The 25425-nt window shown below is 40.7% G+C and overlaps 1 protein-coding gene across 5 annotated transcripts in view; it reads right to left on the reverse strand.

The window, feature by feature from the left end:
• Positions 1 to 25425, reverse strand: part of zmym2 (zinc finger, MYM-type 2) — a 40623-nt gene that overhangs the window by 13401 nt on the left and 1797 nt on the right. For 3 of the 5 annotated variants that reach the window (XM_060929620.1, XM_060929618.1, XM_060929622.1), the window contains exons 2-9: positions 14190 to 14995; positions 9982 to 10270; positions 9721 to 9883; positions 9301 to 9513; positions 8242 to 8389; positions 5474 to 5589; positions 5165 to 5287; positions 4883 to 5033 (exon numbers count right to left, since the gene is read on the reverse strand). In XM_060929620.1, coding sequence (XP_060785603.1) covers positions 4883 to 5033; positions 5165 to 5287; positions 5474 to 5589; positions 8242 to 8389; positions 9301 to 9513; positions 9721 to 9883; positions 9982 to 10270; positions 14190 to 14976 — 1990 coding nt within the window. In that variant the 5' untranslated portion in view covers positions 14977 to 14995. Of the gene's footprint in view, positions 1 to 4882; positions 5034 to 5164; positions 5288 to 5473; positions 5590 to 8241; positions 8390 to 9300; positions 9514 to 9720; positions 9884 to 9981; positions 10271 to 14189; positions 14996 to 16563; positions 17059 to 25425 lie in introns of those variants that run through there. The other 2 variants (XM_060929619.1, XM_060929621.1) reach the window with 2 other exon arrangements.

A 25425-nucleotide genomic window follows, 5' to 3' on the forward strand; every position in this document is an offset into this window, starting at 1 on the left:
GGCTGTTCTACTCTGGTTCTACTCAATGGAAATGGCGCATGAAAACGCCGGTGAACTCTCTAGTGCTAGCTCTTCCTCTTCTGGGAGTCTAGAATTGTGTTGATCTCTTCCGAATAGAATCTATGATAGCCTACCCTCTTTACCCTTTGCCTCTCGTTGCTAGGCGGCAGTTACATGAAAGCCGCAAGCTTTCACAAGCAAATACATGACTGATATCACGCCGACTTTATGATTACATTTATGATTATCATGTAGAATCTATAGCTCTACGTACCTTTATCTTATGTCGTTTCACAACACATGTTCTGACAGGAGGACTGTCTTTGGATCCGGCATAGCTACTAGTAGACCCCCTCCGGAATACTGCAGTGTTGCCAGATTGGGAGGTTTCAAGTGCATTTTGGTGGGTTTTGAACATATTTTGGGCTGGGAAACTTCAGCAGTATCTGGCAACACATACTGCTGACGTTTTCCAGCCCAAAATATGTTCAAAACCCACCAAAATGCACTTGAAACCACCCAACTGGGCGGGAAACCTCTCAATCTGGCAACACTGTGTAGGCACTGCTGATGGTAGTAACACACGTTTGTGCTGAACTGCACACCCAAGAGATTCTTTTAAGCTGGGAAGGGTGTCAAAACAATCCAAATCGAAGTGTTCAGAGCACAGGACGGATGTTGGTGAGGGCTCCCACTTGTCACGAGTGCGCCTGACTTGCTTCACCCACTTCGCATGCAGCTCGGGATCTCTGGGAAACTTGAGTAAACTTACCCCATCCTTGTGGGTTTTGGAGCAAAAGCCGGCAACACAACGCGAAGGCATAACTAATAAAATATATATATATATATATATATATATATATATATATATATATATAAAATAATACTAATAATGACGAACTGAACACCTCTCACATTAACAACAAACTGCTAAGTTAGGAGGAAGGTTCTTTCGCTGATGTCATATAGCTCCTCCTCCTCCTTCGTCTCCTGGGTGCTGCAGCCCCGTCAAATTTGCCCAAATAGCCGCGTTTTTTATCATAACTTGTAAAATAGGTGCCTTCGTGAATTAATATATGGATCATCGGGAATTACTTATGTTATAAAACATCGCCAAAGATGTCAAAAACGTGTCATCAGCACTTTAACCTATATTGCATTCAAAATAATACAAGAGCATATTATTTGTTTTACCTCATGAACTATATTTTTTCAAATTAAACAACAATTTCAATTTTGATTCTTGCAATACACATTATATAAATAAATAAAAAGGGCCATCTGAGGGATCGGAGATCACAGGTGTTCAGTTTAGGCTTGCCCCCCTTGCTCTTTACATTCTAAAATTCCTTGAATCGTTTAATGATGTGCACCGTAGAGGGTGAAATATCCAAATCCCTTCCCATCTTTCTTTGAGGAACATTGTTTTTAAACATTTCAACAACTTTCTCACACATTTGTTGACAAACTGAGAACCTCGACCCATCTTTGCTCCTCAAAGACTAGGCCTTTCCTGGAAACGGATTTTTACCAAATCATGATTAGGCCACACCAATTTAATTAGTTGGTTCTCGGATTTTTTCAGGAAAAATATGAAGCGAGAGGGCAAAATAAAAATAAAATTTAAAAAAATGCTCTGATGGTAAAATTAGAGGTGAAAATAGACCAAACAATACAGGCAAACCAGTAAACAGAATTTCAACACACCTGTCAAAGATTTTACGCTTCTGTTCGCTGAATATCCTAACAAGTCACAAACACAGGCTTTGCAGGACTTCCCTCCACAGGCATGTTTCTTCCACAAGTCTTTATCGAAAGTGAAAGGGATGATTTGATTGGTTTTCGACGTCACGTGACCTTTTCTGTTGGCGGGAGTTTGATTTCGATTTTTTTTTTTTTGCATTTTCTTCAAGCGGCGATTGAACCAACTAATTGAATTGGTGTGGCCTTAAAATCACCTGTTAATATCACCCGTTCCAAATCACATCATTAATTGTTTTACCTCATACTAGCCCTAAATTGCTGCCATCTCAACTTTTTTTTTGAATTTGCCGCAGGCCTGAAATACAGGAATGGATGTAACAAATGAAATTAAGTTGACCAAACAAAACATGAAATATATTGGGTTCATCCTGTCTGTAATAAAACAAGCCAAAGAAAATGTAGAAAATCAATTTTTTTTTTAATTTGCATTTTCCAAACTGTCCCAACTTTTTTCCTGATTTGAGGTTATATAAAGCAGTAGCACTGAAAGTAAGGTCTGTAATTGTAAAGGAAAAAAAAAAAAGGAAATGAAAAGGAAATGATCAAATCAGTTCAATTTGTACAGCGCCTTTCTCACACCCAAGGTCACTTTACAATTGAGGGGAGAAGGAAGGAGGAAGAAAAAAAAAATCCACCAAAAGAGGGCCTTTTCCAGTGGCGTAGCGACCACAGTCTCACCAGACGCACAAAGATACAGTGGTGCTTGAAAGTTTGTGAATCCTTTAGAATTTTCTATATTTCTGCATAAATATGACCTAAAACATCATCAGATTTTTCACACAAGTCCTAAAAGTAGATAAAGAGAACCCAGTTAAACAAATGAGACAAAAATATTATACTTGGTTATTTATTTATTGAGGAAAAATGATCCAATACTACATATCAGTGAGTGGCAAAAGTATGTGAACCTTTGCTTTCAGTATCTGGTGTGACCCCCTTGTGCAGCAATAACTGCAACTAAACGTTTCCGGTAATTGTTGATCAGTCCTGCACACCGGCTTGGAGGAATTTTAGCCCGTTCCTCCATACAGAACAGCTTCAACTCTGGGATGTTGGTGGGTTTCCTCACATGAACTGCTCGCTTCAGGTCCTTCCACAACATTTCCATTGGATTAAGGTCAGGACTTTGACTTGACCATTCCAAAACATTCACTTTATTCTTCTTTAACCATTCTTTGGTAGAACGACTTGTGTGCTTAGGGTCGTTGTCTTGCTGCATGACCCACCATATCTTGAGATTCAGTTCATGGACAGATGTCCTGACATTTTCCTTGAGAATTCGCTGGTATAATTCAGAATTCATTGTTCCATCAATGATGGCAAGCCGTCCTGACCCAGATGCAGCAAAACAGGCCCAAACCATGATACTACCACCACCATGTTTCACAGATGGGATAAGGTTCTTATGCTGGAATGCAGTGTTTTCCTTTCTCCAAACATAACACTTCTCATTTAAGCCAAAAAGTTCTATTTTGGTCTCATCCATTCACAAAACATTTTTCCAATAGCCTTCTGGCTTGTCCACGTGATCTTTAGCAGACGAGCAGCAGTGTTCTTTTTGGAGAGCAGTGGCTTTCTCCTTGCAACCCTGCCATGCACACCATTGTTCAGTGTTCTCCTGATGGTGGACTCATGAACATTAGCCAATGTGAGAGAGGCCTTCAGTTGCTTAGAAGTTACCCTGGGGTCCTTCGTGACCTCGCCGACCATTACACGCCCTGCTCTTGGAGTGATCTTTGTTGGTCGACCACTCCTGGGGAGGATAACAATGGTCTTAAATTTCCTCCATTTGTACACAATCTGTCTGACTGTGGATTGGTGGAGTCCAAACTCTTTAGAGATGGTTTTGTAACCTTTTCCAGCCTCATGAGCATCAACAACGCTTTTTCTGAGGTCCTCAGAAATCTCCTTTGTTCGTGCCATGATACACTTCCACAAACGTGTTGTGAAGATCAGACTTTGATAGATCCCTGTTCTTTAAATAAAACAGGGTGTCCACTCACACCTGATTGTCATCCCATTGATTGAAAACACCTGACTCTAATTTCACCTTCAAATTAACTGCTAATCCTAGAGGTTCACATACTTTTGCCACTCACAGATATGTAATATTGGATCATTTTCCTCAATAAACAAATGACCAAGTATAATATTTTTGTCTCATTTGTTTAACTGGGTTCTCTATCTACTTTTAAGACTTGTGTGAAAATCTGATGCTTTAGGTCATATTTATGCAGAAATACAGAAAATTCTAAAGGGTTCACAAACTTTCAAGCACCACTATAAATCCCACACAGCCTGCACAGCCTCCGCGATGCCACTGGGCAACATTGCATGGAACACCGCGTCATGGATCCACAAAGTGAGCACAGAAGCACTGCCACACAGAGCGCTGGTATGTCTCAAACCATTTGCACAGCCACTGTGACGGCACCAGGCAACATCGCTCGGAGCACCGCACCAAGCACAAAAGCACCGCCGCACCGAGTGCTGGACAACCCCGACATTAAAAAGCGCAACAAGCTCACTGCAGTCCATAGCGAGGCACACAGGCATCACCCATGGCGCACCAAGGCCTGAAGGGAACTGATGCCACAATTGTCGGACAAAACACTCAAGCAAAAAACAAGCTACAAAAACACAAAAAAAGAAAAATAACTTTGTAGTTATTAGCGTTTTTGACTTGTATGGATGTAACCGAAACCTCCAAGAAAAAAAAAAAAGTGTGTTTCATCCAAATTGAAAGATGGAAAGCTCTCTCTAATATTTACCCACTATATTATTGTGCACATTCAAATAATGAGCTGAATATTTGGACAGTTGGATTATCTTCAGAGGGGTGGTGAGATTGACCCCCTCACTGCAAAACAACCCGTCTACAAAAAGGTTTGAGAACACCTGCTGTACAGTGTTCATGAGTGTGGTGAAAATCATTCTGCTTCAACTTCAATTTATACATTTATGAAAAAAGCTGTTTTTTCCCCCCTGCAATACTAACTTGGATAGTTCCTTTAAACTGACCGCTAAGAGCGTCTGCTTTTAAACTGCAGTGCTGTTCTAATCACGGGCCAGTACTCAGGCTTTCATCCAAGGGAAAAAAAAAAAAAAAAGAAGGTACCTTCACTACAGAAAGGCCTTTTAACACCTGAAAACTTGACAGTCTCATGAAGTGTCTTCTCCTCCTGGCAATATTCGCAGAAGGTCACAATACAGTGGAGCTTCTTATAGTCTTCACAACATGTCTTACTGCAAAACTGGTACACTTTATCCTGAAATGAACAAGTAAGAACATATCGAAGAATTATATTGAAAATGATAATAAACAACAACCCAACATAATGTCCTGTCTAGTTCATAAAGTAAACAATAGCAATGGAACAGATTTAGTGGATAACACTACCTCCCACTCCAGAATCTCTGGTTTCAGGCTGAAGGAGCCACGGCAGTAGTTGCATTTCAGTTGGATGTTGCTGGAAGCTGAGGCAGGAAGCTGACCATTGGCTGATGTTTGTATAGTGGCGTTCTATTTAAAAAAATAAAATAAAAAGGGAAACGTGAAATACATTAAAATTAGCTTGACTTTCCAGGTACAAGACTGCAATTAAGGACTCAATTATCGCCCTGAACACCCTTATATTTATTAGAAGTGCTTTTACGCAACATATGCCATGCAAATATGTCCAAGTTGTACAGTTTGCAATGCATATACCTGGAATTTTGTGACACACTGAGAGCTGCAGAAGTTTAAGACCTTCCCTTCAGGCAGTGTTGCCTGATACTGAGGTAATGCATTTCTCTTACAGAAATGACAGGAGGGCTCAGCAACTACAAAAACAGATGTAAAGTGTCAATACAATCTATGTAGGTCTTAAACATGTCAGTCGACACCATTTCCATTTCTGAAATCAAGAAACCGTTAGCAGCCAATGAAACTCAGCTGTGCTGTCTGAGAGCAACACATTTCAGTGCTACATATGCGCATCATAGGTTGATGTTTCATGCTCTTAAGGTTGCATAGTTGCCTATGAATCAAACATCTGCAAATGTTTTACAAATAAAATGCATTACAATCCATCTATTATCATCATCTATACCGCTTATCTCTCAGGGTCATGAGGGAAACTTGAGTCAATCTCAGATGACTTTGGGTAAGAGGTGTGGTACACCCTGGGCAGGTTGCCAGATTATTGCAGGGCCAACACAGAGATGAACAACTATTCACACTTACATTCATACCTACGGGCAATTTAGAGTAGCAGTTGACCTAACCCGCATGGCTTTGGTCTCTGGGAGGAAACCCATATGGACACGAGGAAAACATGCAAACGCCACACAAGAAGGTCCCAGTTGGCCACAAGTTTTGAACCCAGAACCTTCTTGCTGTGAGGAGACAGTGCTAACCACTGCACCACCATGTCGCTCACATGCATTAAAATATCACTGAAAATAATTTTAAGCCATAAAAACATCTAATGGCCAACAAACTGCCCAGGAACACCTAAACACAAGGGTTTCCATCCCAGCCCTGCCCTACAGCATCCCTCCTGTTATTTGGCAATGCCAGTAATCAACACTATTCCTGCAGATTTAACTTCCTGCAGAATTCAGTTCCAATCCTAATCCTGCACACCTGCTCCAGATAATCAGTCTGCTTGATTAGCCAGATTAACTCTGTTGGATTTGAGCTAGATCCCTAATGAATTCTGCAAGAAGGTAAATCAGCAGCAACAGCACACATGATCAGTGGGCTAAGCTACTACCTATCGCTTACTAAATATATAACGCATCAGAACACCAAGTTTGATTATGAGCTTTTATTACAGCACTTACTGATCTTGCACTCTGCTAATGTACTGGATTGTAGGTTATGTTTGCACAAGCCAGCCAGCTAACTCGCTTCAACGAAGCTAGCTCATACTTCACACCCGGTGTCCAAATCCCATTGAGTCTAGTCCCATTCTCTCACTAGTCTCAAGTCAGGCATTCACTGAAGAGTCTGGTATGTGTCGTCAACAAATATGGCCAATCGGAAACAATTCACGATGTGATTTACGACATCAGTTTTATGATTCAACTTTCCTACGATATTAGACAAACAAATTACCAAAAAAAAAAAGCAATAACCTATATAAAAGCTATTCATCAACAAACTTTTCCTTTTTAACAAAAGGAATCATTTTCTTAATAGCCAACAATAACCATTTGTCACCTTTGTAAAGGCTGGAGTAAAATAATTCTCTTAACTAAAATATTAATTTTATTAATGAAAAATTTAAAAAGGCCTTTTTTTTTTTACTTTGAAGATTTACCTCTACCTCCATTTTTCTTCAGCTTTCATCAGTCTGTAAAAAGAGAGCTCTAATTTCTTGTTAAATCTATTTAGTCAATCACACAACAGCTCTTTTCCATTTTAGATTTTGTGCGTTTTTGCGCCATTAGTTGTTAATTCCACCCTAAGCAAAGTCACATGCATTCCCGCTATTGTGCCCTCTGCTGTCTAAACACAATTACAGCTAGGAAAACCTAGGATAATGCAGCCTGATAATCATGATTCATTTTTAAGCTCATCTATTTAAAGAATCATAAATTTGTATCGCAATTTATCATCGCATGACATACTGTTACATTCCTAATGGTCAAGAACCACTTTCACAGATTTCAGACAATTGGACGGACATGGCATTTTAGTACCACAAACTGCTTACACTGTTTATATTGTCTGAGTGTTTAGTCTATGTCTAGTTCTTCTTATCTAGTGTTTATACTGTTTATATTGTCTGAGTGTTTAGTCTATGTCTAGTTCCTATCTAGAGTGTTTATATTGTTTGTTTTTTCAATTATTCTATTTTTATTTATTACATTGCCTGTTTGCACCATGGGTCAGAGAGGACTGAAATTTCATCTGTGCTGTATGTCGAGCATGTATAGCATATTTGACAAAGTTGACTTGACTTGCTTCAAACACAACTTTTCAAACAATGTTTAAAGGCAAAAATTCTGTGAACTTTAGTCCAGTGACCATCTTGTGTCAAAAATATTGTCATGGTGTTCAAAAGTTTGCTTTGAGACCTGAAACCAGCAGCTGAAAGTGAAGAGAGATTCCAATGTTGAACATTTTGATGCCTGTATCCAAAAAAGGTGTACTAACTTAACCCACACACCTCATGCAATGTATTATACTAAAACCCGAGAATCTGGTATAAATAGAAAAATGGTGTTGTGATGACCTTCAACACACAATGCATGTAATCAGAATAAGCCATTCAAGAGAAATTTCTTCAAGAGGACTCATTTATAATTAGCGAGCAAAATAATCTCAAATCTTTTAACAATTAAATGTTTGTTTTCCGTCACTGCAGACGTAAAGCCTCATTTACTGACTGCACATAAAGTAAACGAAACGGTACAATCTAAAACCCAGCATATAAGAAACAGGCAACAATGAGTAGGTCGCCCCAGAGTTGTAACAGTACTTACTCTGTGAAACAGCTGCAATTTTGCTTTTATTCATACAGGATGAAGAACAGTAAGGCTCCATGATTCCAGTGGGACCAATACCATGAGTAACATCAAAAGACCTGCACATCACCTTACAGCCACTACACTGTGTCATCTTTCCATGCGTCTAGGGTAAAAAGAAGAAAAATTCATTCAATTAAGGCTAGTATTTCAATAATAAGAGACTCAATTAAATTAGATGCATTCTTGACAAGTTTCTTGGGTTGCTGGGTAATTTCCCTGTACGAAATAACTGAAAGGGGGAACACCTGAAAGATGGTGACACCAGTGGAACAGTGGTCTCAGTGGCTCTGAAGCAGAATTCCTGTATTGCTCGAGGGATAGCGATGAACACCGGTGGAAGACTAAATCAGGCTAGAACCTTTAGCATTGTATTTTTGTTTTGGGGGAAAAAAATTCAGATTAAAGATTTATTTCAGGCAGTAAGTGCCAATTACCTGTTAGCCATTAACCAAAGTAAAACATGCCAAAACAGGTTGATGTAATGGAAATTACTGATACAGCATCTATTATGTAGATTCAAGGCAAAGCTTCTAGAAGCAGCTTTTTGTAGACTTCACCTCCAAGCAGAGGTGTGCAGGGACCTAACAGAAACATTACTGGAGTGGGCAAGTCTTACCCCCACAGGGTAGAAGCTACCGCTCAGATGTGAAGAACGTGGGACAAAGAAAAATCTAACGTATTGGATACTCATGTGCTGCAACACACTTAACATAACATCAGCATCATTCATCTATCATCAGTGACCCCTTTAGCCTACTCCACTCTTGGTCTTTGTGGTTTAAATGACTTTGTAGTTCATATTTTGGGGAAATAACACCAAACTAATTTCCTTACAATATATTGCAGACCAGTACAAGCAAAAATAATTGGAGTTGCCATGTTAATTAGTCAGAAAACCTTTAAAAGCTGTTTGAAGTGGGATGAAAATATATTGTGCACACCTCTATATCCAGATACAATAATAAACCAGTGATATCACTGTTCAAAAATGGATGTGTTAGCTGTCTCATTCACCTGTTTGTAGTCCCTGACACAGTTCTGACAACAGAACCGTTTCTGCTGCCCATCAATAAGTAAGAAATGATTTGCCGTGGCCCGGCTGGGCAGGTAGTTCCCACACTGCTCACAACAGTTCATGATCAGGCCATTAGCCATGCGGTAACGGTTAAAACAGGCATCACTGCAGATTTTATGGGTGATGTTCTTGAAGCTAACTTCATGGCGAATCTAAAGGAATAAATGAGACACAAATGGATTTTCATACAAACATATATAGACAAACAAGAGACGAGACAGATGGACAAGTAAAAATTTCAGAACATTGCTATTTCTCTCATTATCATTACATATGACCTAAAAATATTAGATATAAAATTTAAGACAGGACTGTAATATAGTAAATAAAATCAAAACCACTTAAACTGTTTAACTGACCTCTGTGAGTTTTCCACAGACAGTACACTTGGTTTTGAGGGTGTTCTTCGGGGGATTTTGTTTATTTTCATACGCAGCCAGACAACCGGTGCTGCAGAACTCCTGAAATGATTCACTTGAGTCCACCTGAGCCACAATCGTTCCTTTCATACTAGTAATGTCCCTAATTTAATGAGAAAGAACATTTGGCCAGGTTATCATCACAATAGTCACCTGAGAGAATGATATAAGCACAAAGCATTTCACATTTTTAAGTCTTACTTCTTGCACATGGTACAGCTCTTTTTGGGTGTGGGTTTGTGGGAGAAGGCAGAGAGGCAGGTCGTAGAGCAAAACAGGTGGGAGGAGCCTTTGCGCTGATAAGCAGTCTGACCTTTCTTTAAAGGCTTTTTACAGTTAGCACAAGTGACCTTCATGGTGCGTGGTGGCTGCTGGGAGCCTGAGGAAGACTGGCCTGGTGCTTTGGGAAGAGATGCCGTAGGAGAGGGAGAGTCCACCCCTGGCTGCTTCTGATTGCGGGGAAAAGATGCGGACTGAGAGATCCAGGAATCTGAGAAAAATGTCAAATTGACTTGAGTTTTTTTTTTTTTTAAATTGAGAAGAGGAAATTCTGTAAGAAAACTAAGACAGTTTACTCAGCTTCTATATATTGATATACACTGCCTGGCCAAAAAAAAAAGTGCACATTAATATTTTGTTGAACCACCTTTAGCTTTATGGCACGCATTCACCGTGGCATTGTTTCAACAACTTTATGCAAATGTCACAACATTTATTTCCATCAAAAGTTGTATTAATTTTTCACCGAGATCTTGTCTTGATGACAGGAGAGTCAAATCACTCCGTAAAGTCTTCTCCAGCACATCCCAAAGACTTTCAGTGGGGTTAAGGTCGGGACTCTGTGGTGGCCAATTCATGTATGAAAATGATTCCTCATGCTCCCTGAACCATTCTTTCACAATCTGAGCCCTAAATTTATACCCGTGCCATCAGGGTAGAAAAAACAAATCCACTGATGGGATAACTTGGTCATTCAGTACATTCAGGTCATCAGCTGACTTCATTTTATTGCCCCATAACGTTGCTGAGCCTCGATCTGACCAAGTGAAGCAACTCCAGATCACAACACTGCCTCCAGAGGATTGTACAGTGGGCACTGTGCATGATGGGTTCATCACTTCATGAGCTTCCCTTCTTACCCCGACACGCCCATCACTCTGGAACAGGGTAAATCTGGACTCCTCAGACCGCATGACCTTTTTCCATTGCTCCAGAGTCCAGTCTTTATGCTCCCTAGCAAACTGAAGCCTTTTCTTCCGATTAGTCTCACTAACAAGTGGTTTTCTAATGGCCACACAGCTGTTTAGTCCCAATCCTGAGAGTTCTCGTCGCACTGAGTGTGAAAATGCTCTTAACTTCACTATTAAACATAGCCGTCAGTTCTACTGTTGATTTTTTTAATGATTCGACTTCAAGCATTTAACACTACGTTCACACTGCAAGGCTTAATGCTCAATTCCGATTTCTTTGTGAAATCCGATTTTTTTGTGAGGTCGTTCACATTAACAAATATATGCGACTTGTATGTGATCCTCAGTATGAACGAAAAGCGACCTAAAAGTGTTCCGCATGCGCATTGCAGGATACGACGACGTCACACACAGTGAGCATGGCCAGTGTTTACGGAAGTAACCTAAAGTTTCCTGTGTATGACAGTAGCCAGCATGGAGTACCTGGCGATGATGCAGTTGTTGTTGCGACGGAGCCAGAACATGCACAATAGCCTGATGTTAAGGAGGAGGTTGAGAAGGAAGAGGGCAAGGGTTTTGGCTCAGGCGTTCTGCAGGGTAGTGACTGCAACCTCCGTTCAAAGGAACATCAAAGCCATGTTGTAACTTTTTTTGAGAGACCCGCCGCCTACTTCAGCGCAGAATAGTGACATTTGTGGCTTGTTGATGACGTGCAAGTCGGATGAATGCGACCTGGCGGTTCAGACTGAAGTCGCATATGAAAAGATCGGATAGGAATCGGAATTAGGACCACATATCCAAACGGCCTGGGTCGGATTTGAAAAAAATCGGATCTGTGTCGTTCATATTGTCAATAAAAGATCGGATACAGGTCACATATGGGCGAAAAAATCGGATTTGAGTTACTTCAGCCTGCAGTGTGAACGTAGTGTAAGTGATCTCTGATCATGGTCAGTCAAGATTTTTTTCCGACCACATTTCTGCCAGAGCTGACGGTTCATCACTATCCTTCCAGATTTTAATAATGCATTGGACAGTTCTTAACCCAATTCCACTAATTTCAGCAATCTCCTTTGTTTTCTTTGCTTGATGCAGGCCAATAATTTGACCCTTTTGAAAACACAGTAACATCCATTCCATGACCACAGGATACATCTTTTGACATGATTGTTAAATAAATGAGAAGCTACTCACTGTATCAGTTAGGGTTACAAGAATTGTTGCCATCTGAAAAACACATTAAATCACTGTAGTAATTTATCCAATCAAAGGCTCTTGTGTATTTGCTTATTTAAATCCAAATGGCAACTTTTTTTTTTTGCCAGGCCGTGTAAAAGATATCGATGCAAGAAATTCTGGACTGAACTACAGGGCTTATGATGTCCTAGGAAGATAAATATCTAGGTTATCAGTAGACAGGACACTTGTCAGTGACAATTTATCAGTAAATTACTGAAGGGGAATAAAGTGCAAAGCTAAAGCATTCAAATGATTAATTGTATTAGGCGATATTGGAGCATTCACATAAATCAACTGCGAAAAGGTAATATGCTTAGATTTACTTTGTGTGCAAAACCCAGTTAACAAACCCAACTTCAAACACAAGAAAAATATTGACAGCATATTTCCATTACATTAACCCTAAAATCCATTAAGGATAGAAAGAGGAATAAATTCAGCCCAGGCTCAAAATTCAAAGCAACAATATAAAGTGTCCCATTAACAAGAATGTCCTCTCATTCCAACTATACCTGAAGCACATATTAATGTATTGCTTCATCATTTAAAATGGCTCAACAATGAGTCAAACATGGCACACATACACACACAAAAAAACCTAGTTTTAAATCAATTCACAATTTATCAGCAGGGATGAGAGTGGGTCCTGATGAAAAAAAAGCAGAAAATCTGTAAAACGTCCTGAGGGCGCTGAAGGCGCCCAAAGTAAAGTAATAAGGGGGGGTCGGTCTAGGGGGACACCCCCGTGAAATTTTTTTCAAAATGAGACCTTACACACCCCATTTCCTGCAATCTGAGCTGTAATTAATTAAAACACCTGATGCCTATTTTCATACTTCTTGAAATAAAAACACTATTATATAGAACAATATGTATCAAAATCAATGTGTATTGCATTAATTCAAAATAATATGTACATTTTATGGGGACTGGTTATTACTCATTGTCAACATCACTTGTTTTTCTAAAAAATGTCCATTAAAATCCATAGTTATTTACAGTTCCATTAATAACTCAAATTTTCATATATTCAATATATTGAATTAAATAAAAACATTCATATCTTATGGAAACTGACCTTTTCCTAATGTCCTTGTATATGATTTATTCACAATGTCTATTCAAACTTTAAAGTTACACAGTTAAACACTGTCAGCTAGAATTCATTTACGGGGACTGTCTTTATCTTATTGTCCACATCACTTGTATGTTTTCTTCAAAAGGAAGAGCACATGTCTATTCACACTTTTTACAGTCAAGTTGTTTACAATTCCCAGTTATTTTTGAAACAAATTTTCAGTAGATCATTTAGAATTCTTCTTCAGCTTCTTGGCCAAAGCCAAAAGCTCATCAGTCCTCTCTTTTTTCCTTTTTCTTTCATTAGCCAGCTCCTCCTGTGTTTTTACATGCTCTAACCTAGCTCTCTTCTGCTCTCTCTCACACTCCTCTCTTGCTTTCCTTTTGCTTTGCTAAACTTGTTTTTTTTATACCAGCATCAATTTCATGTACCTTTGCTTCATCTCGCTTGTCAATAGTATTCGGCATCTTGAGAAAACACGCCGATTAGAGGAGCGTATTTTTGATATGCAGCTCACGAACGTGTAAGTTTTGATAAAAGAAAACGGCTGTGGGTGTCTTTGTAAAAACTGTTTTGATTGGCTATTATGGTCTCGACATCGATGTTTTGACCAATAACAATGTAGATAACACGAATTTTACATCACATTCAATGAGATTAAACGAGACTAAAGATGGCAACTTACAAATAATGTGTAAACATCATTGGAGTTAATTAAGTTTGAACAACATGAAGGAACATACCCCAACCCCCCTCAATTAATTAAAATTCTCAACAGATTTGGCATAATAAAAAAGGTTGGGGTTTTTTACTCAGAAAAAGTGGAAACCCGTCGAAAAGCGGAAAACACTCATCCCTGTTATCAGATAAAATGAATGGTATAAGATTTGTCTGTGCATTACCAGGTCTCTGATGAGTCCCCATCTCGCCATTTTGAACTGGCTGGGTAGCAGAGTTAACACGTCCTGGGTTGAACGTTGGTGAAGGTTTGCTGGCTGACCCTTGGGCCTCTGGGTTTAGGCTGAACGTGCTACTGATCTGTAAGCCGTTTTCTGCAGCTTCCATCTCTCCACCATCCTCTGCTTCGTCATTCCCCTTCAATGATGTCACACTTGTGATTTTGAGGTTGATGCTTTCCTCATCAGACGGTGCTGTGGATGTCTCTGCTGATGTTGACATAGCCACCTCTGATGAACATGTCCCTCCCAGCGTGGTGACGCTGGCAATTTTGATTTCTGAGTCTGGTTCTGTGCTGCTCAATGCTTCCCTGGTCTGACTCGATGCCAGTGAGGAGGAGGAAGAGTCTCTTTGCTCAGAATCTTCTTCATCGTCTATAACAATGGGCTCAGTCTGGCTTTTGGGAGCCATGGTTGCTGCAGCTGTGGAGGAGGGAGGAGGAGTGTCAGAGGATGCTGTTGCTGTGGTGGCTGGCTCTGCACCGTCTGTGGTCTCAGCAGGTGCAGGGGTGGTAGAAGGGCTTGCTGCTTTTTTCCCCTCCTGAAGCGGAGGCCCCTCCACCAGCACAACGTCATCATCCTCTGGAGCCTTGGATACATCTGTTGTCATGACACCAGTTTCTTGATGCTGCCCATCTGAGCACAGTTCTGTTGAGGGTGTGGTTTCCATGGGCTCATCCCCTGTGTTTAATCCCTCCTCCACATCTGTCCTGGGCTCCAACTCTCCATCCATTGCTTAGGTAACCAACCACCTGTTATCACAAATAAAGAAGTGAGGCATACGCCTGGAAAAAAACTGACAACGTGATGACTAGTATACTGATATTTGAGTTTTAAAGCACCAACTGAACAGCCATCTTCTTTCATCTAGTGCTTATGAGTCTAACTGGCCTCATTACCGTCTCACTCATTTTTCTATTCCAATTTCATGTTTTTGATGCTGCTGTGATCTCATGTTAAACAGCATTCCTGCAACCCCACACGTATGTATCTTGGTTACTTCGCATCTATGGTTACCATGGTAATAAGAGCATCAAGGGACAGTTTGTCAATGTGATCTGTTACAGTGTTCACTAGGTTGTGTGTTTTAGAGGTAAAAGATTAGACCATTTTTTAAAAAACTAATTACCAACAGGGCTTCCTAACAACTCAGTCCTTTAAGTTAACGCAACATCCTAATGCTTCACTAAGAGCCATACAGTACACTTATCCCTTGGGTCTGGGTAAAGCAGACAGGATGCTAAAATGGCTGCAACAATGGCTTTCATCAACAACTAAATTTAAAAAAGACTATAATTAAAGGCAGGGTGGATAATTTTGGAGAAACCAGCAAGCGTAAGCTAGATTTTGAAAGTATGCATCAACCAAAAAAAAAAAAAAAAAAACCCACCCAAACCCTCCCTTCAGCACTCCCTTTAAAGCCACACCTCCAATACAAATGAAGGCGCACTGCCTGATTACTGCTGGGGGACAAGTCCACAAATGTGTGTGTGTGTGAGAGAACGAGCTGTTTACATTCATCATAATGAATGTAAACAAAACGAATGTAAACAAACAAAATGGGTAGCGTGCACGCAGGTAGACCATCGGATCATTTCATTCAGACAGAATTTCGTCAGAGCATTTGATTTTTTCCCCCCCACTGCTGTTAGAATGTAAAGAGAATTTCAAGAAACAAAAATGCTTCTAAATTAAAAATTACCTACCCTAGCCTTAAAGGCACTATTTATCTGTAAACATCAAGTGACGTTATCCCCCCCACCCACCCATCCATAATACAGCAAGTTGACTGGTAGTCCTAACTCGCAAACATGCTGTAGCAACCATGGTCCAAAGAGCACCTTGAAAAACACATATTCCAATAAATATCTTTGGATCACCAAAGTGCATGTGTTGGGTTTTGACACACAAAATAGCAGCGCAAAAGTACCCACGACAAGCAAAAGTGCATCTCGTCTTGAGCAGTAAAATGTCTGAGGACACGGCTGATCATGGAAATTAAACAGCATGATTATATACAAGGATAACGTTTAAAATACTAACTTCCTGTGTCTGCTAGCCACACCAGTCTCCATTTCACTCTACAGCTCACAAGGATTTTGACGTGAAATTCCCTGTTAGAATGCGTCCACGTTCTTCCACCAATTACCACACAGAATGCAATTACATTTCTTTTTCTTCAATTACATGGGAGTAAATTCAACATGTTGACGAGGAAAAGAAATCGGTTACCCTGACATCCTAGCTAGTTAGCTGAATATCTTAAAGCAGGTGTACTTATGTGTGGGCAGCATGGTGGTGCAGTGGTTAGCATTGTCACCTCACAGCAAGAAGGTTCTGGGTTCGAACCTCGCAGCCGACGGGGGTCTTTCTGTGTGGAGTTTGCACATGTTCTCTCCATGGCTACGTGGGTTTCCTCCAGGTGATCCGGTTTCCCCCACAGTTCAAAGACATGCAGATTAGGTAAAATACCCAGCCACTGGGGTTGTACAAGCTGGTGCATACTTGGTGCCGGTCCCAAGCCCGGATAGATTGGGGAGGGTTACATCAGGAAGGGCATCCAGTGTAAAAATCAAATATGTGGTTCATAAATTGGGAAGGACGATCTGCTGTGGCGACCCCTAACGGGAGCGGCCGAAAGAAGGTGTGATTTTGACGTTTAACTGTTACACACTGTTTAATCCAGATGCGACGCATCTCATTTGTCTCAGGTACAGGAAATAAGTAAAAATTTCATTTCCACTTCACACGCTGCAGCATACTGTAAAATGCTCAAAGCTTTTCAGAAGGTGCCTGCACCTGGTTACAGTTGCTAAGCTACAACTGGTTAATCATTCTTTAGGGAAGGAGTTAAATCAGCTACCAGACAGACACTAATTATTACAATCTGGCTACAGTAGTTAAGACCGTATGTGTCATCTAAAGTGCTAACCTTATTTTAAAAACCTAAAAAAAAATTTTCCCCAGAAATACTTAAGCGCGAGCACCGGAAGAGTAATTGGGGGGGTGGAGAGAGAGAGAGAGAGAGAGAGAGAGAGAGAGAGAAAGAAACAGCCTCGGCACAAGTTGAATTCCACATGACTTTTGTTTCGCTGCGTTTCTACAATACATAGGCCAGGTAAAGCAATGCCGCAGTACACCTTACAATATTACATCATACAGCATTTAATTCAGTCACACAACATGTACATCTTGTGCGGTTTTTTTTTTTTGTTAAGAGTTGGCATACAAACAATTCCTTTCCTTCCACCGTGATAAACAATGGCACTTAGCAGGGTGCAATACAACAATTTTAGATGAATTTTACGTGAAAAGTTCTCCATGATCCGTTTTTACAGAGAAATTACAAGTACTGTTAGACTAAACACAATGTCAGGTGGGGTGAAAAAACCCAAACATGGCCCCCCAAATTGGTTTACAAACCAGAAGGGACTTTATTCACTAGTCTACTTTGTATTCTCCTTGAAAGACACGAACAAACCAATAATAGCTAACTGCTGGATTTTACGCAACATTCATGGCACAAACAATTGTTTAAAAAAGAAAAAAAATATCCAAACGTAAGACTGGCACGTTGAAGAAAAATTACCAACTTGTTTAACCACTTCAAAAGAAAGCACACCAAAGGGTATGCCAACATCAGTCAGAGCAAACCAGTCAAATCGGATCAAACATCAGTCAGAGCTGCCAGGTTGCATCTGATGGCACTTTTCAGATGCCTACGTCACATGCTATTGCAGGGTCCATCCACCAGTCTGACATCATACAAGAAGCAACAGTAGAAAGTTACGTGGCCAACTCTACCGATTCATGCAGTAGTCTACTGCTTTTAGTTCTAAAAACTAGCGCATTACAAAATAAATCAGTGAACACAGTTGGATTCACTCTTCTGACCTCGTTTCAGCTGTTTTCAGCAGACGGGATACAAGTACATAGCATCAAATAGTCAGTAAGTGAAGCCGAGAGTCAACGGTACAGCACGATAATGATGTTGAATCTAAATTGTATCACTCTATTGCACCATTCCACTGGTTCTCGTTATGGTTCTAGCCAACTGGCAATGAGGTCACATGTTACAACAAATTGCACCACTATGTGTAAAAAAAAAAAAAAAAACCCAACAAAAAAAAAACACTGGTGATCGCAAACAATGAAAACGCCTAAGAAAAAAAATAATTCGCTATGACAATTTCAAGGCGACTTGGTCATTGGATCATCCCAGCATCAAAGTACTGAGGCAAGGTGAGAAGCATGCGTTTTGTGAAGTACATCGGCTCGATTTCCCAATCAATTTTCTTCAAATATGGCACTCTGAATGCAGGAGAAGACACCATTTTACACTTTTTTTTTTTTTTAAAACAATTTTTCAGGGGAGCATGCCCCCAGACCCCCCTAGAAAGGCGTGACTGTCACAGAATCTGATCTACTACTTTTCATTTTCTGGGGGTTGCCGAGTATATGTAAGATACAGACTGGCAAATACAAACCAGATTAGGTTTTAAAAATACACCAGTCAGAAAACAAAATACATACAACAGATGTAACAAGGAGTGTTCTGTTCTCCACAGTCTTTTACCTAACTAATGTGAGAACAGCAACACCCTGGTAATACAGTAGGAGTACAGACAACACCTTCTGACCAGATGTGAGAAATAAACAACAGTGGCATAAAACAGTAGGAGTACAATATGCTAGGGTTGGTTCAATCCCAAAATTTTGGGTTCGGTACTGTGCTCGGCATGGTAAAATGGTACTAGTTCAGTACCAAGGCAATAAATAAAAACACATTTATACAAACTGATAAAATTAATAAACATCAAAAGTTGTATTGTTTTAACACTGCATTAAATGAGAGAAACTGACTTCCTGCTTGTCTGTCTACACATAATAGGTGTAGAAAGAAGGATTTATAAAAGTAGGCTAATCTTACAAATATCTGACTAAGGTTAGTTCTATAGCCTCATTATTCTTTCATTCATGAATTCATTAAGTAGTAGACTGTTAATGAGGCTAAGACGACAAAGGGGAAAGACAAGACAAGAAGTCTTTATCGATCACAGACACTCAAGTACAGACTTAAAACATATACACAGAGCCATGGCCTCACTTTCATGGCCTTGAGACCTCAAGAATGGCACAGGAATAGTTTTAAGCGTTAACAATAAATCTAATATAGTGATTTTTACAATTAAAGCAATTTATATTAGGTAATGGTCTGAGTGAATGACCTTGACATCCGTAACGTCACAACAGGAAGTCCATCTGTCTCATCGTCATTTCTGCTATACTAAAACACAGAGCTGACTGCCAACTCCGATCCTCCATTTTGAGTTAATGTAACCCGCCAGCAACACGACAGAAGGTGGATTTACGTTGCATTCATGCCCCAAGAATGTTCAAACCGCAAAGATTCGGGTGCATTTTGTGAGAAGTTCACAGGCACATTGGGTGCCTACGAAGTGGTCTCTCCTCTGCTCTGCACATTTTACTGAAGACTCGTACGAAACCTCTGATCTGTTGAGGAGCGTTGGCTATAAGCCTGTATTGAAAGAGGGTGCAGTGCCAACAATTAAAGAAAACGAAAACTACAAGAAAAGGAAAGTATTCATTTTATTTATTTATTATATTTTGTTTTAAAGGAAAGTGAGTTCAGTTGCACCAGTCCTCCCGGAGTGTGAGCCGAGGGTTGTTGCTAAAACCCAGGACGGGACATATCGCTCGGGCAGTGACCTCCCCGCAGTTGTTGCTAAAACCGGTTACATCCCATTCCATCCCGGATTTTAGTAATTGCCTGAGCCGAGCAGTAATGGCGGAATACACAGTATGAAGAAAAGTGAATGAGTGGAGCAGCCATCTGATTTCTAAACTGGATATCGCTGCCATCTCGTCCTTACGTGGAAGACGTGAATGAACGGAGAACTGAACGAACAACTGACAGTCAGGTTGTTTCAAAAACAATCAGCCACAAGATGGCCTTCAAGAAGTGAGAACACAGATGGGTAAGCTCCGACTCTCATTTGGATTATATATATTTAAAAACAAACAAACAAAAAAAACCACACTCGTTGTTTACCTGCATTTAGATTAATACATGTAACTTGTATTGTGTGTTTAAGTTACCGGTATAAGATTATTTAATTTGCTTCAGAATGTGATTGTCTCAGTTCATCTGATTATTTAATTAGCCTTTTACGGTTTATCAGTGAAAATGCATGCATGTACATGTCTGTTGCACAAGTTATAACACCTATCCTGTTTTAATGAGAGTCAACCCACAATCAATGAAGTCAAATCAGTCTTAGTTGAGCGAGTCAGTAACAGTATTTCTTACTTTCACCTTTCATGAGGGTGGCACGGTGGTGTAGTGGTTAGCATGGTCGCCTCACAGCAAGAAGGTTCCGGGTTCGAACCCAGCGTGGGCCTTTCTGTGTGGAGTTTGCATGTTCTCCCCGTGTCTGCGTGGGTTTCCTCCGGGTGCTCCGGTTTCCCCCACAACCCAAAGACATGCAGTTAGGTTGACGTGGGGCGGCCTTGGGCTGAGGTACCCTTGAGCAAGGTACCGAACCCCTGACTGCTCCCCGGGCGCTCTGGGCCGCCCACTGCTCTGGGTGTGTGCGCGCGCATGTGTTCACTGCTTCAGATGGGTTAAATGCAAAGGATGAATTTCACTGTGCTTGAAGTGTGCATGTGACAAATAAAGGTTTCTTCTATAAATGTTTATTTATATGACTTTGGTGTACAGCACCCAGGGCTGGCTGGCTCAGTGGGGCAGCTCGAATGCCAACTTTGCGGTCCATTTTAACTCATATAAATATTTACTTTTTATTCCCATTTACGCAGCATACAAGAGTCAAGGATGGAGATACTATCCACATAGAAATTTATTTTCAAATAAAGGCTCTGCGTATCTCCTTTAAGCACAGTGAAATTAGTCCTCTGCATTTAACCCATCTGATGCAGTGAACACACCCACACACCCAGAGCAGTGGGCAGCTATACTACAGTGCCCGGGAAGCAGTTGGGGGTTAGGTGCCCTTGCTCAAGGGCACCTCATCCCAACCTTCAGGCCATGGCTGCCCCAGGTTAACCTAACCACGTCTTTGAACTGTGGGGGAAACCAGAGCACCTGGAGGAACCCCACGCAGACACGGGGAGAACATACAAACTCCACACAGAAAGGCCCCCATTGGCCACTGGGTTCAAACTCAGAACCTTCTTGCTGTGAAGTGAGTGTTAACCACTACACCACCATGCTGCCTTAGCACCATCATCACACAGTGGCTGGCTACCAGCTAGCCCCGTGTAACGTTATGTTGGCTAATCGTTTACTTCTTTCGTTTTATATACCAACTATAATGAGTAAATCTTGCTCTGACAATTAATTAATAAATAAAGCCACTCATCTGCAGCAGTTGCAGGGCTGTAAAAATCCCATCCAATCATTTCATCTGGCCATAGTGAAAGGACTAGATGGCTTACTTGCCTGTACACTACATGTGACCACTCTTCCACAAGGCTAGGCATACATATTGCAGACCTACTGCTAAAGCAAGCGAGCTAGTCAACAGTTGGGAGTACCAACAATAGCCACATTCGTTGTTTACATTCATAACAACAATGCTAGGTGCTTTCTTACATGTGAATGAGACATGAGGTATTTGGATATGACAATGACGCGCTACGCTCTCATGGACTCATCCTCCAGCAGTACTCGGGCACTGCGCATTCATGCGTTTTGGAGGAAGGGCTGAATGGAGGGGTGGGATTTTTTAAGTTGGATACTTTCAAAATCTAGCATACTCTTGCTGGTTTCACCAACGTTGCCTACCCTAGCTTTTAAAGTGTCAGCAAAAAAGAAAAACCTGCTTAGAATCTAACAAGTGTTTGTGAGTCAACAAAATTTCAATCATACCACCTGCTAGAAGCTTAAGGCATATACACAGAGCCATGGCCTCACTTTCGTTTATAAATGCCTTGAGACCTCAAGAATGGCACAAGAATAGTTTTAAGCGTTAACAATAAATCCAATATAGTAATTTTTACGATTAAAGTGATTCATATAGGTAGCGGTCTGAGTGAATGACCTTGACGTCCATAACATCACAGCAGGAAGTCTATCGGTCTCATCGCCATTTCCGCTATACTAAAACACAGAGCCGACTGCAGCTCCGATCCTCCATTTTGAGCTAATTTATCACCATGCCACGTAGATGTGTTGCTGACCGGTGCAGCAACATGACAGAAGCTGGATTTACGTTGCATTCATGGCCCAAGAATGTTCAAACTGCAATGATTTGGACGCGCTTTGCGAGAAGTTCACAGGCACATTGGGCGCCTATGAAATGGTCTCTCCTCTGCTCTGCGCATTTTACTGAAGACTCATGTGCAACACGGAAGTGTTACTGGATACCTTGAATTTCCCTCTGGGATTAATAAAGTATCTATCATCAGTTGAGGAGCGTTGGCTATAAGCCTGTATTGAAAGAGGGTGCAGTATCAACAATTAAAGAAAACTACAAGAAAAGGAAAGTATTTATTTATTATTATTTTTGTTTTAAAGGAAAGTGAGTTTAGTTGCACCAGTCCTCCCGGAGTGTGAGCCTAGGGTTGTTGCTAAAACCCGGGGCGGAACGGGACATATTGCTCGGGCAGTGACCTCCCCGCAGTTGTTGCTAAAACCGGTTCCATCCCGTTCCACCCCAGGTTTTAGTAACTGCCTGAGCTGAGCAGTAATGGCGGAATACACAGTATGAAGAAAAGTGAATGAGTGGAGCAGCCATCTGATTTCTAAACTGGATATCGCTGCCATCTCGCCCTTACGTGGAAGAAGTGAATGAACAGAGAACTGAACGAACAACTGAACGAACAATTGAAAGTCAGATTGTTTCAAAAACAATCAGCCACAAGATCGGCCTTCAAGAAGCGAGAACACAGACGGGCAAGCTCCAACTCTCATTTGGATAAATAAAAAAAAAAACAAAAAAAACCCCCACCACCACTTATCGTTTACCTGCATTTAGATGAATACACAACTTGTATAGATAGTTTTCACATGATGTCACAGAGTCGGGGATTCCCTGGTGCCGGCCATCTTGGAGGGTAAGCTTACCGTATGGATCACTGAGCACACATTGTAGCGCGCGAGTTACATTCATTTATATATTATTTACATTTATTTAAAGCTAGCAATGGTGCAAACTTGTTGTATTCACGGCTGTCGTAATAGGTCAGATGATGAAGTCAAGCGGAGCTTTTATGCATTTCCCACTGTACGGGAGCACGAAGGCGAGCAGACAAAGAAACTCAGCATACAAAGGAGAAATCTATGGCTTGCGAGAATCAACCGCAAGGATTATCAGCCTTCCAAACACAGCAAAGTCTGCGCCGATCATTTTATAAGTGATAAGTTGCTTAAATAAACAATCGTGTTTAAGTTTGTTTTTGGAAACCAAAACATCATGTGAACAATCTCTGGAGACTGCCTAACTGGAACCGCTGAGTGTACGTTTACATTGTAATGTACACTTAATATCGCTCGTTTGTCACGTTTCTATTTGACACTTGTCACTTCACTCACGCAAGGGTCATTTCGAAAAACATTTTAGGTCTATTCTGTAGTCCTGAGCGGTGTGCAGGACTGCGCAAATGTGCACAGCTTCCCGATTTAAACTGTTTTTTTCTCATCCTTATACTTCCTGTTTCATGGACTGTAACGGATTTGCTTATTTAGTAATTTTAATACAGAATTTACTTTGAAATTATAATCAGACACTCCAACCCCCCCCCAAAAAAAAATTGGATCTGCGCGATTCAGGCGGCATCCGCCAAAAGGCGCGCTGTGAATATATAAAGTTGTATATATCAGAGAGCCTTTAAAGTTTGATGAAGTCAGTTTCAGGCTTTGGCAGTTTCAGGCTTTGGCAGCCCTGCATAGACACTTGAAAATGCATCTTTGTCCACTTCGTAGGGGTCAATTCCCCCAATCAAGGCCAGTTTGGCTGCATACCGTGAGATGTGTATCTATATACTTCTGTTTGCTTGATTTTGCCGACATTGATCTTTATTTTAGAAAACTGACTATATAACTTCATAAATTCGTCCGAGATAATGTAGCCAGTAGTGGCGATGGTCCGTTTTGTTTGCCCTCCAAGATGGCAGCTGGGGGGCGTTCCCCGGAATGCCGTGACGTCAGTGAAAACTATCTATTGTGTGTTTAAGTTACCGGTATAAGATTATTTAATTTGCTTCAGAATGTGATTGTCTCAGTTCATCTGATTATTTAATTAGCCTTTTATCAGTGAAAATGCATGCATGTGCATTGCACAAATTATAACACCTATCCTGTTTTAATGAGAGTCAACCCACAATCAATGACGTCAAATCAGTCTTAGTTGAGCAAGTTGGTAACGGTATTTCTTACTTTCACCATAAATGTTTATTTATATGACTTTGGTCTATAGCTGTAAAAGGCCTCGGCCTTAAAACCGGTTCCTGCTGTGACGTCACGTACTCAGGCATGGCTGGCACAGCGGGGCAGCTCCAATGCCAACTTTGTGGTCGAGTTTAACTCTCAAAAATATACATCTTTTATTCCCATTTACGCAGCATACAAGAGTCAAGGATGGAGATACTATCCGCTCACAAATTTATTTACAAATAAAGGTCCTGCGTATCTCCTTTAAGCTCAGCCTGCTTTCAGGTATGCTGCTCAAAGAGGTGAACAATAATTTAAAAAAAAAAATCCACATGTTGAGAAATGGAAATGTATAAATACTGAAATTAATCAGAGCTCGCAATGGCCGAAATTTTTCAAGTACATTTGTTTACACAAAATTTAAGTCAACTCAAAAGACTTCATATTCAGTATCTGCAGGGTTTAAAAACCATCCATGTCTGTTGTTACTGTTAGTGGAACATGTGCTATGGGTGGGAAGTCTTCACACGTGCTAGCAGGGGCGAGGGACAGAATTAATCGATAATCATCACGTTCATGCCACGTGACCAGGAAGGTGCTGGACAATGTGTTTCTAAGGAAGTCTTCCCTGCTTTAAAGTTGCTCCATGTTCTCTAACTTCAGCATTTCCAGATGAGACAAATCCAGAAAATGCTCTTGGTTGGTCTGAAGAGGTGGTGAGTGAGTGAGGCCCACTAGAGCTGGACTCTTTACTGTGCACTCGAGTCG

Source organism: Neoarius graeffei, chromosome 9 (assembly GCF_027579695.1).
Source record: "Neoarius graeffei isolate fNeoGra1 chromosome 9, fNeoGra1.pri, whole genome shotgun sequence".
In the NCBI taxonomy this organism is placed as follows: Eukaryota; Metazoa; Chordata; class Actinopteri; order Siluriformes; family Ariidae; genus Neoarius; species Neoarius graeffei.